This window comes from Neovison vison, chromosome 11 (genome assembly GCF_020171115.1).
Source record: "Neovison vison isolate M4711 chromosome 11, ASM_NN_V1, whole genome shotgun sequence".
Lineage (NCBI taxonomy): Eukaryota > Metazoa > Chordata > Mammalia > Carnivora > Mustelidae > Neogale > Neogale vison.
The window spans coordinates 11147103-11162500 of record NC_058101.1 but is presented as its reverse complement, the minus strand read 5'-3'; the positions used below and the strand labels follow the sequence as shown (position 1 = coordinate 11162500).

The window sequence follows — 15398 nt, the reverse complement described above, 5'->3', positions numbered from 1 at the left end:
AGCGTCTGCCTTTGGCTCGGGTTGCGATCCCAGGGTTCTGGGATTGAACCAGGATCCCTGTGTCTGTCAGAGCTCCCTGCTTTGCAGGGGTCTGCTTCTCCCTCTTCCTCTGCCCCTCCTCCATGCTCAAGCTCTGTCTCTTGCTTTATCTCTCTCTTTCTCTCTCATATAAATAAAATCCTCTTAAAAAATCAGCTCATTTTCCCCTAAACTTCATAATACTAACATTTATTGAGCAACAGTGTATTTTGAATATTTTTCTAAGTGCCGAATATGCAATATCTCATTGAATCCACACATTAACCTATGTAAATATGACTATTAAACCTATTTTACAAGTGAGGAGACTGAGGGTTACTTAATGTCCAAGATCTAACAGCTAATAAGTAGATGAACCTGAACAGTATGATGCTAGAGTTCCCGAGCTTAATAAATGAGATCTACTTTCTATTACTACTATAAATGAAAATGACCATCACAGGCCTCATGTCGTAGAAGAAAATATAAATAAATTCAATAAAAGCACAGTGTTATTAAGTGCTAGCTGAATATTTTTGCCTACTGAAGTCTCTGGATCTAAAGCCTGTAGCTCTCTCTTAAAGCCAGAGGCTAAGAGTTAAACAGGTGTTAAAGACATACTTTCTCCTCGATATAATCAGAAGAAATGAAAACGAATTTAAAGGGGAATAACGTTCGTAATATGTGACTCAATATTATATAATGCTGTGTTTGTGAGCCCCTTAACCAACTTTTCAGTAACACAAAGCCCCGAGACATTTTGATTCCCCATGAATTCGATAGTACCTGGCTTCAAATTCTGAATTTGTTACTTACTACTGGTGTATTAGAGGTAATTTAGTATCTTCATTCATAGAACTGGGACAGTAGCATCTGCCTCAGAGGGGTGTGGTGAGAATTAAATGAGATACAGAGTCTTGCAAGATTTCCCAGAGAATTACACAGCATAAAATAAATATTAGTTCCCCTCATTTCCTGAAGATTCTGTGGTCTCTTTCCAGCCCTGGCTTAGATTTTCATACGCTTCCACGATTATACAAGCTCTCTAAAAGCCATGGCAGGACAGGCAGCCACAGTTGGCTCCTGAGTGTTAAAGCAAACAAAGAGCTGCTTTCAGTTCCATCCAGAGTAGCTACTAAGGCCTCTAGGGAGGCAGGGGCTCTTTGAGCCATGCTGTGTAGCCACCAACCACCCCTGCCCATCTCCCTGCCTCCTGTGAGGATTGTTGATGATCCAAGGAGGATTTATGGAAATTGTAAGCATGAAGGCCCCATGACAGTGAATTCTAATAGATGTCACAAGTCCCTAGAGGTTGCTGGAGGGAGGAAGGGGGACACGGAGAAGGAGGAGCTTCTGTTCCTAGGAGCAGACTGTGGTTGCGCTCCGCCCCCACCAACACACACACCTGCTTCAATTTGAGACCTGCCATTAGACCATGCAGTCGTTGAGTTATATGCTTAAAGACTATACTTTCAATATTCCCAGCACTACCTATAGAAATTAATTTGGAACTCTGTGGTATCGAGTAAAGCAGAGTTCAACAGAGCATTGGAATTCTTTTCTGCTTGGTGGCCAGAAGAACTTTTTTGTCGTTAGGCTGTGACTCTGGAATTTCTTCACTACTTGATTCCTGATAACTTTACTCTTCTGAAATATTGCTATAATAAGGCTTGAGATTTCGTACCATAATTAGGGATGATGAAAATACAAATACAACTAGAATTGATGCACTGACAAATTCAGAATATCTCCTCCGCACTAGAATATAAACTTCTGGGGGTCAGAGAGTTGGTTTTGTACGCTACTATACCCCCCCACCAAGCGCTAACATAAGTAACTAGCATATGGTTAGTACTAATAAATATTGTTGAATGAATAAGTGAGTGTTCATATTACAGTCGTTGGTTGTAGCAGTCAACATTTCCTTTGTTTACACATGTATTTTTTCATGCTTCTGGGTTTTACATCTGTGGCATCATCGTCTCCTTCTCTCTGCCTCTCACTCCTCTATCAGCCCTTCCTGATTTGGAGAAAGTCTACTAACCCTCTAAACCTTGCTTCCTTGACAAGAGTCTCTATGACTCTTATCTTCCTTCTCAAATTCACTCTTTCCCCAGCTGAGCTCCTGTAACCCTTTGCACACGATCCTGTTAGATTTTGTGCTATAATTATTTGTTTATCCGTCTGTCTCTGGCAGTAGAAATGAGCTCCTTGAGGGTTATAATGTCTTTCTTTTGTATCCTCATCCCTGGCATGGTGACTCGTTTATGGCAGATCTTTAATAAATGTTACTGACTGACAGAATGAATGAATTTTGCAAACGAGGGGTCCTCTATCCTGCAGGGCTCTAGAAAGTTCTCAGATCCCTTGTAAGGAGTGTATCACAAGATCACTTTCTTTAAAATGTTTTATTTTGGACAGGAAATCTTGTTCACTATGGTTTCATTCTATAAAGCCCTTCCCCTGTACTCAAATGGAATGATTAGAGTGGAAACAGAGTAGAGGCTATAAACAAGGGATCTGGAAAAAATGGGTCAGATTTCAAGGTGGGACTGATTATCCTGGGCTGCTTCTCCATAGATGCATCCTGGTTACCCTGACGCCATTCAAACCTTAAAAGTAGTGATATTTTGGGACAGTAGAAATATTTCTCCCAAGAAAAAATAAATGGTTTGACTCTCTGGGCCCAGATTCCTGCTGGTGCAGTACAGGGGAATTGTGTAAAGCAGTATCTCACGTCTCTAGCTATAAGAGGATTGTGGCCTGCTCAGGTTGCTATGGTTGTGACCATGACAACTGTGAAAAACATGAGAGAATGCCAAGAAGAGGGTGCGGTAATGACCCTAAGCAAGGGAGAACAAATGGCCAGGACTAGGGACAGCCTAGGGTCCTTAGAGTCCAGTGGTTGTATAGGCAGGGAGTCAAGACTGTATTGGAAGATCTGACTTCCACATTTCATTGTTCACATTGATACAAACCCGGAATGGCTCTTAACTAATCTCTATTATTCATCCATTTTGCTTAAAGAATTCTGAGGAGGGGAATGGAGATGGGGGGAGCAGCCTAAGAACATTGGGCATAACCCAAAGGGCTTCAGCTCTTGAGAATAGGCACTATTTAATTAAGCCAACTGTGAATTTGTGTGGGTGAAAGTAACAGCTGCTGATTCTTAGGATATTTTTAAGTTGCAGCCAGTTGGGATACTCTCCATGCCTATATATGGTCCTTCATGCTCAAGGACCTCATGGAGATGGGTGGGCTGAAAACATAGACTCCTTGAAACTGTACCATCATCTCTGGGTCTCTGACAGCACATAAGCAGCTTGCTCTCAGGGAAATTTGAGCAAGGTTAAAAGTCAAGCTGCACATCTGACATACTCAGTGGTGACTCTTTCATTCTCCCCCACCCCCACGCTGTTGCTAGGCCTCTTCCAGGTTAAAAGAGACTTGTTTAGTCCCCATACACTTTCAAGCTGCTTAGCTACCGTGTCTTGTGCACAACGTGCACTCCAGGCAAACAAATCTTAAGGGCACAGCACACTGAAGCGGCAAGCCAGCCTACCAGACCGAGCCCCCTGAGCCCATGTGCTGTACAAAGCAAACCAAAACACAGCTGGTAGAGTTAATTTTAGACTTTCTGACCTTGGCAATGTCCTATCAATTTGGGAAAAGCAGCATTGAATAGGTTCAGAAAGGACCCTTCCTCTTCCTTCTCCCAATGCAGCTGCCTGGAAAAGTGGCTACATGGTCTAAGTTTAATGGAAAAACAATTAATTATGGCCAATAATAAACCTGACAGATCAAGAAATTCAACATTTATTGAGCAGGTGCAGAGTCCATGCAAGAAATCTTTTATGATTTTTTTCCCGTGAACTAAGATTCTAACAATTGTACTGAAAATAAAACCTAAAAAGTTCTAAGACTGGCTTCTCAAACACAAAAATCAATTTCAATGTCACGGTGCTTCAAAACACTGAAAGTGGGTCGGCGATTATAAGAGGGTTAGTAGTTTTATTAAATCATGCTGTTTATAAACATAACAGGATTTAAACGCAAGAAGTAAATATGTACTAATTGTTTCTTTTTTTCCCCAAGATTTTATTTATTTATTTGAACAGAGAGAGAGAGAGAAAGAGAAAGACCACAAGCAAGGGGGGTGGGCAGAGATAGAGGGAGAAGCAGTCACCCTGCTGAGCAGGGTGCTGGAGGCGGGGCTCAATCCCAGGACCCTGGGATCACAGACTGAGCAGACGCTCAGATCTAAGGCAGATGCTTAACTGACTGGGCCACCCAGGTGTCCCTGTACTATTCGTTTCTGAATTCGCAGGATCCAATTCTCTGACAGCCAAAAATAGGTGAGGTCCCCTTAATATATGCTCATGTATAACATGGACTTTTCTTTCTTGAAACTTATACAATTTTTGCTATTCTTTTAAAGATTTTATTTATTTATTTGACAAAGAGAGATGACAAGTAGGCAGAGAGGCAGGTAGAGAGAGAGGAGGAAGCAGGCTCCCTGCTGAGCAGAGAACCTGATGCAATCCTGATGCGGGGCTCCATCCCAGGACCCTGAGACCACGACCCAAGCCAAAGACAGAGGCTCAACCCACTGAGCCACCAAGGTGCCCCACAATTTTTTAATTTTGCTTTTATTTATTTGATTGCCTATATTTCCCAATGACCTACAGGATTCATAATTTTTTTGCTCCCAGAGGCCGTAGTAGACAATAAATTCTTGTTCAGTGGATAAATGATTCGCATTTCATCATTGTCTTAAATTTAGCCTTCTACTGCTCAAACCTCACCTTCAAAAGAATGAACAGCTTGAAGGGAAGGTAATGGCTTAGTTTTGGAATCAATGGAAGATTTCTTCTTCCATTGTAATACATTAAATAAGCTTTGTGTTTTGATACTTTATGGCTTTTAGTGATAAATGAATGCACTGAGAGACACCAAGCATCATGAACCAATCTTTTATATTTCTATTCTTTCCTATTATATCAGAATAATATGTCCTTGAGAAGTATTTTTAACCATACACTGGATTGTGAATAATCATACATGGTTGTTTTTAAGGAAGCAAGGTATAGAATTAAAATCTAAAGAGCATTAATAAGGGTTAGGTTAAATTGCTAGGTGTGTTAAGTGGGATCGTGTAGGATGCCAAAATTCATTTAGCATATATTCATTCTAATTTAGGTCATCCTGGGAATGGGGGGGAAGGAAATGGGATTTACTGAATTCAGACTGTACTTATTAGCTATATGATTTTGAGCAAGTTACATACGTAACCTCTTAGCATTAATTTCCTTACTTATAAATGGAGGAAGGAATACCTAACACCAACCATATGGGGCCAGGTAAGGAATAAATGACATAAACATATTTATAAACATGGGGGTAAACAGGGACAAAATATGTGAAAAACTTAGTGGAGTGAGTAGACCATCAGAAATAGTCAAAATATTGGGGCGCCTCGGAGGCTCAGCTGGTTGGGCGACTGCTTTCGGCTTTCATGATCCTGGTCAAGTCCCGCATCGGGAATCCCTGCTCAGCAGGGAGTCTGCTTCTCCCTCTGACCCTCTCCCTTCTCATGCTCTCTCTCTCATTCTTTCTCTCTCTCAAGTAAATAAATACAATCTTAAAAAAAAAAGAAATATTCAGGGGCACCTGGGTGGCTCAGTGGGTTAAAGCCTCTGCCTTTGGCTTGGGTCATGATCCCAGGGTCCTGGGATCGAGCCCCGCATCGGGCTCTCTGCTCAGCAGGAGCGTGCTTCCTCCTCTCTCTCTCTGCCTGCCTCTCAGCCTGCTTGTGATCTCTGTCTGTCAAGTAGATAAATAAAATCTTAAAAAAAAAATAAATATTCAAAATATTGCAGCTATAAAAACAATCTTATGCAATAAACTAATTAGATGGAATAATTACCACATCAGCCTAAATGTTATATAACCAAAACACTGCTGCACAACAGAATGCGTTTTACAAGTCACTACAGGTTTGTTGCCCAGCTGTACTTTTTCTCGTATTTGCTGTTCAGGTATCCATTCTTTCACAGTCAGATAACATTCCTGAATCAGAAGGGATCAGCTACCCAAGAAATACGGACGCCCAGATTTAGCCACAGGGTTTGAATTCAGTGTTTCTTCTCTCTGACATTGACGGCATTTGCTTTTGCCTTTACATGTAAAAGAATATCTTAATAAATAGGCAGAAAAAAAACTGGCTAATATGAGGGCAAGGAAAGAATGCTCCAGTCCAAAGAATCATTGTTTATATCAGCAGATTTTAAGTTCCTATCATTAATAATACTTTTCTTGGCCTCTTCAAAAGGAGACCTGCTACTTATTTTTCTTTTTTGTTATGGAAAGTTTCAAAGCTAAACAAAAGTAGGCAGGAGAGTATAAGGGTCCTCACGTACTTATCTACCTGACTTTGACTACTATCAACTCTCTGCCAGTCTCATCTCTCAATACTCCTAATTCTCTCTTCTGAAGCAAATTCCAGGCATATTATTTCACCTGTAACTATTTCAGCATATATTTATAAAACGTATGGACTCTTTAAAAACAAAAACAACATAACTACAACATCATCATCACAACTGGGTAAATGGTGATCAGAAACCAGAGATACCGGGGAAGAGAAGTAAAGAAAGAAAAAACCCAGATGCTTACAGGTAACGCTTTGCTTTGTCTGTCCTTATTGGGCATGTAAATTCCTTTTTGGAAGCCCATCTTATGGCTTCAAATACCTTTTGTTTTTTACTTGTAGCAAGAATTACTATCAAACTCCACTCACTGGGCCAGAGACGCTTGTGGTGTTAGCAAAAGACTTGCCCCTTGTGTAGCGCAGCACCTACACTTGTGAGTTCTCTGGCCTGCCAGCCTCAACTCTGAGCTCTAAAATGCCCAGGGCTTCAAATACTGTTTACTTGCTGAGGTCCGCATTCATGTCTCTAGTTCAGATTCCTCCCGCCCCCCTTGGCACAGTAGACAAAACTCTACTTGACTATTTGGATGTCTAATAGACATCTCGAAGCTAACAGATCTAAAATGGAACTTTCAGTTTAACCCCCAAATTGTGACTCACATCTTCCCTGTTTTGATAAATGGCTGTTTCCATTAGTTGCTAAAACCAAAAATAATTGGAGTAATCTCCTCTCCCCAACCTCCACAATCTATCACCAAGTGCTGTTGGTTTTACCCTGAGATTATTAATTTCTTCTATTATTAATGACACTACGCGGAACCAAATCACAGCTGAGAAACAACGACTATTAGAATAGTCTCCTGGTTTCCCTTGTGACTTGTTGGCTCCCCCTGGTCCATTGTCCACAAGAAGGGAGAGTGATCGCTCCAAAATGTTAATCATGGATCATGAACTGATAATTGCTGAAGCTGTAGGATGGGATTCATTATATTAATTTCCTCCCCTTTGTATATTTTTGAAATTTTCCAAATTAAAAAAAAAGGAAACGTTATTCAGATTAGCTTACCCCAGCCTGCCCTCTGTCTCCATGTCCAGCTTTATTTGATGCCATTTTTCTTGCTCACTCTGCCCAGGCCATAACCTTTCAGCGCTAAGAACTCTTTAAGCTCTTTCTTATCTTAGAGCATTTGTGCTTATTATTTCCTCTACTAGAAAATGCTCATTCCCCTCACTCTTTGCAAGACTGCTTCCTCCTCTTGTTTCAGGTCTTAACAAAAATGTCACCTCCGTAGAGAGGCTTTTCTTAAAAGTATTTTTAAAAAAAGATTTCATTTATGTATTTGAAAGAGAGAGAGAGAGAGAGATCACAAGTAGGCAGAGAGGCAGACAGAGAGAGAGCGGGGAGGCAGGCCCCCCACTGAGCAGAGAGCCGGATGTGGGGCTTGATGTGGGGCTCGACGCGGGGCTCGAGCCCAGGACCCTGGGATCATGACCAGAACCGAAGGCAGAGGCTTTACCCACTGAGCCACCCAGGCACCCTAAGAGTCTTTTCTTAATCACCGCATCTAAATTAGATCCTCCCCCTCCACCATTGCTATTACATTATTCTGTCTATCCCTGTCTTCCCACAATTTATAACTATCTTGTTTGTTTACATTTACATATATAAATATACTCACTTATAAATTTGAGTGAATCTTTTTAAAAGGTATTTGAAGGCATACCCACACATGTTCTATTCCATTCATGTTATAGTATCGATTCTTGGAAAAATTGGTAAATGCAGATTTTAATCATCTTCCTTCATAAATAAAGATTTACAAACAAAATAATTTTGATCAGGGGAGTAACTTCTTGAAATTTCAAGAGGACAGTGATATGAAATATGAATTGGGGAAGGTGAAATTGGAATTAGAAATGTCTATTTGAATATACCCTCTATTTGATTCTAAATTCCCAATGCTTTTGAAGCTGAGTAATTTTAAGTGACAGCCATGGTTTGATTTAAATGTTTAACCTCTGGAATTCTATTCTGTATTATTAATATGACACCTCTATCATTTCTAAGACCAATCTATTTAAGTTTTATCAGCTGTTAATTTCAGCCAGTTCTCCTTGAGATATGAAAAGAAGAACTCAGCAGGTAATTTAGCAGATTCTCTCCTCTGGCCATCGTTATCCTGATTCAGTGTCATAGAATTCATTTAAATTGTGTTAGAACAAAAGCAAAGCTACATAAGCCAGCTACCAAATCAGGGAGCAGATGGGAACTGTCCGCCAGACATTTGAAGGACAACCCTGACACGACAGAACTTTAGAACTGGAGGATATCTTATAGATCATGTAAAAATTAAAGGCCCTCATTTTAACAGGAATGAGACTGTTGTAGCAGGTTAACTGAGTTACCCTTCCCAAACAGAATTTCCTAATCTGGTAATGCAAGTTTTACTTTCAGAAGACCCTTAGGAATTCTATAGTACATTAGTAGTACCAAATCAATATCTGGGCTTCTGTCACAAATCCATTATTTTCACTATATTAAAGTAAATCCTTTCCGCCTTCTGTCCTCCATCTTTTGAATCTTTAAGTCTTCTCAAATTATTCCAATGACCACTGCTATTTCCGAGATAGTGTCAAGATGCCAATATTTCCTTCTGTTTTAAAGAAAATGGTTTGACTTACTGAGGTACTGAACTAATACCGCACCAACTCAACAGACTATATTTCGTATTGGTACTTCTTCCAAGTAACCCAGCCCAAGGTGGGTTAACAGCTGCACATTATTTAAGTTTTGTTCCGGTACTTTTGAGAACTTACTTGTGGATTTGATGGGTGTTGTGAATAAAGAAGATGGACATCTCTTGTGTAAAATAAGTGGGTCCTCGAAGCGATAAGGTTGGGGTAGGCTGCTTATCAGGGGCAATGCTGATTACGCATTTATGGGGCCCAAGACCATTATAAACACTGGGCCTTCTGCTGCACAAAACACATCCAGTCTCCCTGATTTCACAGAGTCGGGGCTTCAGGGCCGGGCTTTATAATCTATTTAAGAATGCTCCACAGACCTTGCAAATGTCCCTACAGCAGTTTCCCCACTTACTGACGACGGCCTAACCCCCCTGCTGAACCAAGGCTGGACCCTGACCTCTCCTCTCCTAGTTCAGGGTTTTAAGACAGAACCATAAAACCACGGGGAGCTTGACTCCTTTCTCTATTCTGGCCGAACACCACCCACACACTCCAAACACGTTAAACCTCCTCCTGCTTTTATGTACTAGCAAAGGGACTCCATAACCTTTCATCGCCCCTTGCTGCACACTTGGAACGGGCAGAAGCCCTCGTGGCGATGCCAGCCCTCGCGCCGATGCCAGCCCTCGCCGCAAACCCAGACATCCCGGAGTGGAGCCCATTCCCTTCCCGACTGCTGAAACCCAGCCGACGGGTTCGGAGCGCTCGGCCACGACCCCCAGCGGGGCGGACCGGCCTTCGCGGGCCTGCTGGCCCCAGCGCCCTGCCTGGGCGCGGTCCCGGGCTTCGAGGACGTCCAGAACCCGGCGGACCCGCAGCCCCGGCAGGACGCGGGTGGGCGCGCGCCGCTCTCGCGAGAACTCGCGGGGCGAGGGCCGCGGGGGGCTAGAGGGTTGGAGAGGGAGGAGGAGGGTGAGGGGGAGGAGGAGGAAGAAGAAGGAGAGGAGGAGGAGGAGAAAGGGGGCGGCGCGGCGAGCAGCTCGACAGCCGCGGCAGCTGCTCCCCGGCGAGCCGGCGTGCGGCCGTTTCCCCGCCTTCTCCGCCTCCCCCGCCGCCGTCCGCGATTCAGGCCGCGCGCTGCCCACTTCCGCCCGCTCCGCCTGCCCCTGGAGCGAGCGAAGCCGAGCAAGTTGTGGCCGTCCGGCAGCCGGCGCGTCCCCGCTTCCTCCTCTCCTCCTCTGCTTTTCTCCCTCCCTCTTCTTCCCTGGCCGCCGCCCGGAGGCCGAGAGACCGCCGAGCGCCCCCAGCCCCCGCCGCCGCCGACATGAGCTTCTTGTTGTGAGTAGCCGGGCCCGGCGCGCGCGGGCTTTGTTCGGGAGACCGGGGGCCGCGGGCCGCAGCTCGCCTGGGCCCTCGCTGCCGGGGCCGGGCGTTCCCGTCCGGCAGGGCTGTGGGAGCCCGCCCGGTGCGCGGGCGCTGCCGGACGCCTGTCGCCTCCCCAGCCCGCTTGGAGCTCGCCCGGAGCCCTGCGGGCCCCCGCGGAGGCTCTTGCTCCCCGGACCCCACGTCGCGACACACCCCGGTGTGTGGATTGGTTGTCCTGCCTTTCTCCATCACGCCGATGTCTCTCTTCCCTCCTCTCTCGGGTTTGTGGGTTTAGCCGCCCGGCAGAGATGCCACCCACTCCCCCTTAGGCCCCTCACGCGTCTCCTGCCCGGCGGCTCTGTCTCCGTTTCGCTGGCCCATCGCGTTTGTCTGGGTCCGAGAATAGAAGGTCGGGCGTTGTACTTTTCCCCGTCACCCCAGCACCCTTTTAACTTCTTAGATTCTAGGAGTGCAGAGTTGGGGTGACAAGTCCCGGGGCTGTAACACCCTTAATGAGGCTGCTTTCGGGTCGGGATCCCATGATGACAGCCCAGGCAGGGTCTTGGGGTCTGGAGCAGCTCCTTGCTTCCCCGAGGCGCCCTTCTTCCCAGTGGGCTCCCCCGAAAAGTACGGGCTTTATCTTTTTAGACCACCACCAACTAGAAGTCCGAGGAGTGTGCCCTGGGGTTGATTAGATCCGCTGGGGAGTGGTTTTGCGAATCGTTTGTAAATACCAACTTAACGTCAGATTTAGGGCTGGTCATGATTTCGTTTACTTCTCCTTTATTGTAGACGAATTCGGGGGACGGGCAGAAAGCTGCGATGGCCACTTGGGGGTATGGAGGCAGCAGACAGCCTCAGGTCGTCAGGAAACAGGCCATACACTCTTGGAATTCCTCTTTTGAAAGCTTCATTGTGATTCACCTATGTTTAATCTGTGGTTAGAAAGCTCATAAAAACTCAGATTGAAACTTGCACCATATACTCCTTTACTGTTGTGGACAGAATAGCATTTTTCTTCACAGCAGTAACAGTAGCAGTTTCGTTCCGATTCTCTTCCTTCCCCACCTGTAATTTTTAGTCACCACATTGGCACTTGGATCCCCAGAATTTAACTAACCCTAATTTCACGTGTTCAGATGTAGAATATTAATCCTTTTCTGAGCAGTCCAGCAAAACTGAGTGATCACAGACGGCTAACAGGCAGGCCAGATTGCTAATGGTTCTCATAGGCACAAGAGGCCTTGCTTGTGTCCCCCACCTACCACATGTGAGTTTGCGTTTGTGAAATCTCTTTCTCAGGCTCTAGAAGTTGATTCTGTTTGTCAGGTAGGTAGTGCTGGGTGAGAGTACCTAGTGACTTCTGACTTTGTTTCTTATTTTAGATTGAATCAAGATATCCAGGTATCTCTGCTTGAAGCTTCTCATCTTGACTATATTTTACGTTGCTGTTGTTTTATTTCTTTAAGAATTTAAAAGGTGCCTTCAAAATAGCCGTGTAGGTGATGTCCGTGACTGTTGCTGATGGGCTTATGACTCTTGGAACTCGCAGCTAAATTGGTTGGAGCAAGGAAGAACCATATTTGGCTGAAACCAGGAGATGGAGAAGGTTTTGGTGGTATTTTTTGAATACAAATAGAACAGTATCCTTTTTTTTACATGGCTCAGTATTGAATAGTTACAGAAATGCGGTGGTTTAGTTCATTTCTCCTGAAGCATCCTAGTTATGTAAGAAAAATCTTGCTGTGGGACGCCTGGGTGGCTCATTTGGTTAAGCAGCTGCCTTCGGCTCAGGTCATGATCCCAGCATCCTGGGATCGAGTCCCGCATCGGGCTCCTTGCTCAGCAGGGAGCGTGCTTCTCCCTCTGCCTCTGCCTGCCATTCTGTCTGCCTGTGCTTGCTCTCTCCCCCTCTCTCTCTCTGATAAATAAATAAAATCTTTAAAAAAAAAAAAAAAAAAAAAGAAAAATCTTGCTGTAACGAATGTATATATGTATAAGCACCTTTCAGGGTTTGTACTATTTGGAGCACAATTTTTCAGTCAGGTCTCATGTAGCAGTTAATATAGTACCAAAATATTTAGCCCTTGTGCTTGACAGTCCATAAAAATAAATCCAACTTGATTTTGGTTTTTGTCCACCTGTAGTTTCAAATCTAAAGGGAAGACCTCATAGATAGAAATAATTATCAGACATGAAAGAATAAAGTTTTAGTTATTTCCTCTACATGTTATTTGGTATAGCTTCCTGAATATTATTTCTCTGCGGGTAGGTGAGTAGAAAAATTAAGAGTTGCAAGTTAGGAAATAGATATAAATATTTACCTCAAGTTCTTGGAGTCCTACTTGTAAGGCTGCTGTGAGTGGATTGAGCTAAGGAAATAAGGGCCTTGTGAGATAGGTTTATGAAGGTGCTGACTCAGAACTCCTGAGGGCTTTAAGACAGAAGGAAAGAACTATTGATTAAAAAAAATCATTCAGGGACGCCTGGGTTGCTTAGTGAATTAAGCCTCTGCCTTCCGCTCAGGTCAGGATCTCAGGGTCCTGGGATCGAGCCCCGCATCGGGCTCTCTGCTCAGCAAGGGGCCTGCTTCCTCCTCTTTCTCTCTGCCTGCCTCTCTGCCTACTTGTGATCTCTCTCTGTCAAATACATAAATAAATAAAATCTTTAAAAAACAAAAAAACAACCCATCATTTAATGTACCAGGCACTGAGGTAGGCACTGGGTAGGTATCATTTATGAACAAAACCAACAAAAATTCCTGTATTAGTTAAGCTTATGTTTTGGTAAGTGATCATAAACAGTGAATATCAGTAAATTATATTGCACGGTAGGAGGATGTAAATACCATGGAACAAAGTAGAGCAGGGTAAAGAGGTTTTTTTTTTTTTGATTAGGGAGATGAGGTAGATTAGGTAATCTCCAGAGGATGCCTAGATAATCAGCAGCAGTGATACCTTTTGTAGCTTTTGTCCAAACGCTCAGAATAAATTTGTACAGCATATGGAGATAGGGCTGGGACGGAGCTTTGGTTGTGCTGCAGATTGGCCTTGTGTATCTTCAAGTTAATAAGCTAAACTCCCAAATGTACACATAATTTGATTTTGTAGACTCAAATCTTTAAACATCCTCAGCACCTGCTGTGGGCTAAGCATAGTGCAAGGCGTGGGACCCCAGTGTAGTTCAGTTCGTAAATGGTCATCTCTAATAGATGGGGTGTCTGAAGAATGTGGAGCAATTTGTTTTATTTGGGCTGGAGGAAGGCTTCGTGAAAGAAGTGATGGACAGTTAATGGAATCTGTAACAGGGGTTCTCTGAGAGGGTATGGGGAACTGGAAGATTTCAGTCAGAGGAAGCATCATAGAGATAAAAACTTGCTTGTGAACTGTCCATTTTCAGGTTTGTCCAAGAGGCTGTGGAATTGTGGAGCTAGATGGGATCCATCCATAACCTAGTTTGCTCAGCTTTTTAGTAAAATGGCAAAATCACCGACATCACGTTACTGGTCTAATTACTGGCTTGGGTTGAATCGGAACACAGCCCTCTCAGGGTGTTTCCCGTCTTGGCACTTTATGCATATGACAACATCCAGGGAAACTTGGGATCAGAGTGAGTTCTCAACATTCACTCAAAGTGTATTGAGTGTTCTCTATGTTTCTAGCATTTTGAAATTGCTAGTCTCTTCTAAGCAATAGAATTTCACAGAAATATTTGACTTGGAAGAGACTGAGGTTTTATTTCCTGATGTAGGGCTTGGTTGGAACAGAGTTAAAACAAATACTTGTAGTTAACTTTAAAACGAAGTCTGGAGGAAAGATGGTTTAGGGATGTGAATGAATGAATATAAACCAGGTCTGTTTCTGTATAGGAAGAAACAGAGATACTTTGGGGAAATAAGGAAATGTTTATTGAGGATTGTGCTAGGTAACTTCAATTTATCTTTTTTTTTTTTTAGATTTTATTTATTTATTTGAGAGAGAGAGGGCATATGAGGCAGAAATGAGGGGCAGAGAGGGAAGCAGACTCCTGGATTCTGGGTGAGTAGGGTGTCGGATCTTGGGCTCGATCCCGCAACTACAAGATCATGACCTGAGCCAAAGGGAGACACTTAACGGACTGAGCCACCCAGGCACCGCTAAATTCAGTTTATCTCTTCTAAAAAATTGCAGTGTAGGGGACACCTGAGTGGCTCAGTCCGTTAAGTGCCTTCTGCTCAGGTGGTGGTCCCAGAGTCCTGGGATCGAGTCCTGTATTGGGCTTCTTGCTTGGTGGAGCGCCTGCTTCTCCCTCTGCCTGCCGCTCCCCCAGCTGTGCTCACTCTCTTTCTCCTTCTCCCTCTCTAAGAGATAAATAAAATCTTAAAAAAAATAAGTAAATAAAAACTAGCAATGTAGGAAAGGAGATGTAGCTGTGTTTATGTCTGTCTCTGTCTCCTCTCCTACCTCTCTTTCTGCCTGCTGCCCACCCACCCCTCTAAATAATCCAGCATCATGAAGGCAAGTGAGTTGACTGATTTAAGGGCTTTAGCATCTTTGCCTATAAAGGAAGTTAATAATAGTATGACTACTAATAATACATCTTGGTAAGTATTTACCATGTGCCAGGCACTGTTTCAGATGATTAACTCAGTTCAATAAGTAGCAGGAACCCTATTTTACAGATGAAGAAACTCACAAAGAGAGGTTAAGTAATTTGTTCAAAGTTATGTAGCCATTGATATAATATGGATCTGAATCCTTGCAGTCTAGATCCAGGGATCCTGCCTCATACTGTTGTATCTATAATTGATAAAATTATATAAAAAGATAGTATTTAAATAGGCCTTGTTTTTAAGAGAAGTGTCCTTTCCTTGGGCATTAATATTTCATACTTCTGTACTGTTTGCTACGGGTCACCA

General features: G+C 43.6%; 1 protein-coding gene and 1 non-coding gene across 2 annotated transcripts in view; one reads left to right on the top strand and one right to left on the bottom strand.

The window, feature by feature from the left end:
- Positions 1-6782: 6782 nt before the first annotated feature.
- LOC122890774 lies at positions 6783-6932 on the bottom strand. The gene has a single exon (XR_006381197.1). It is a non-coding gene; the product is annotated as a small nucleolar RNA SNORA62/SNORA6 family (small nucleolar RNA).
- A 3257-nt stretch (positions 6933-10189) lies between these two features.
- Positions 10190-15398, top strand: part of MOB1B (MOB kinase activator 1B) — a 57491-nt gene continuing 52282 nt past the window's right edge. The window contains exon 1 of the mRNA XM_044225814.1: positions 10190-10474. Coding sequence (XP_044081749.1) covers positions 10461-10474 — 14 coding nt within the window. The 5' untranslated portion in view covers positions 10190-10460. The remainder of the gene's footprint in view (positions 10475-15398) is intronic.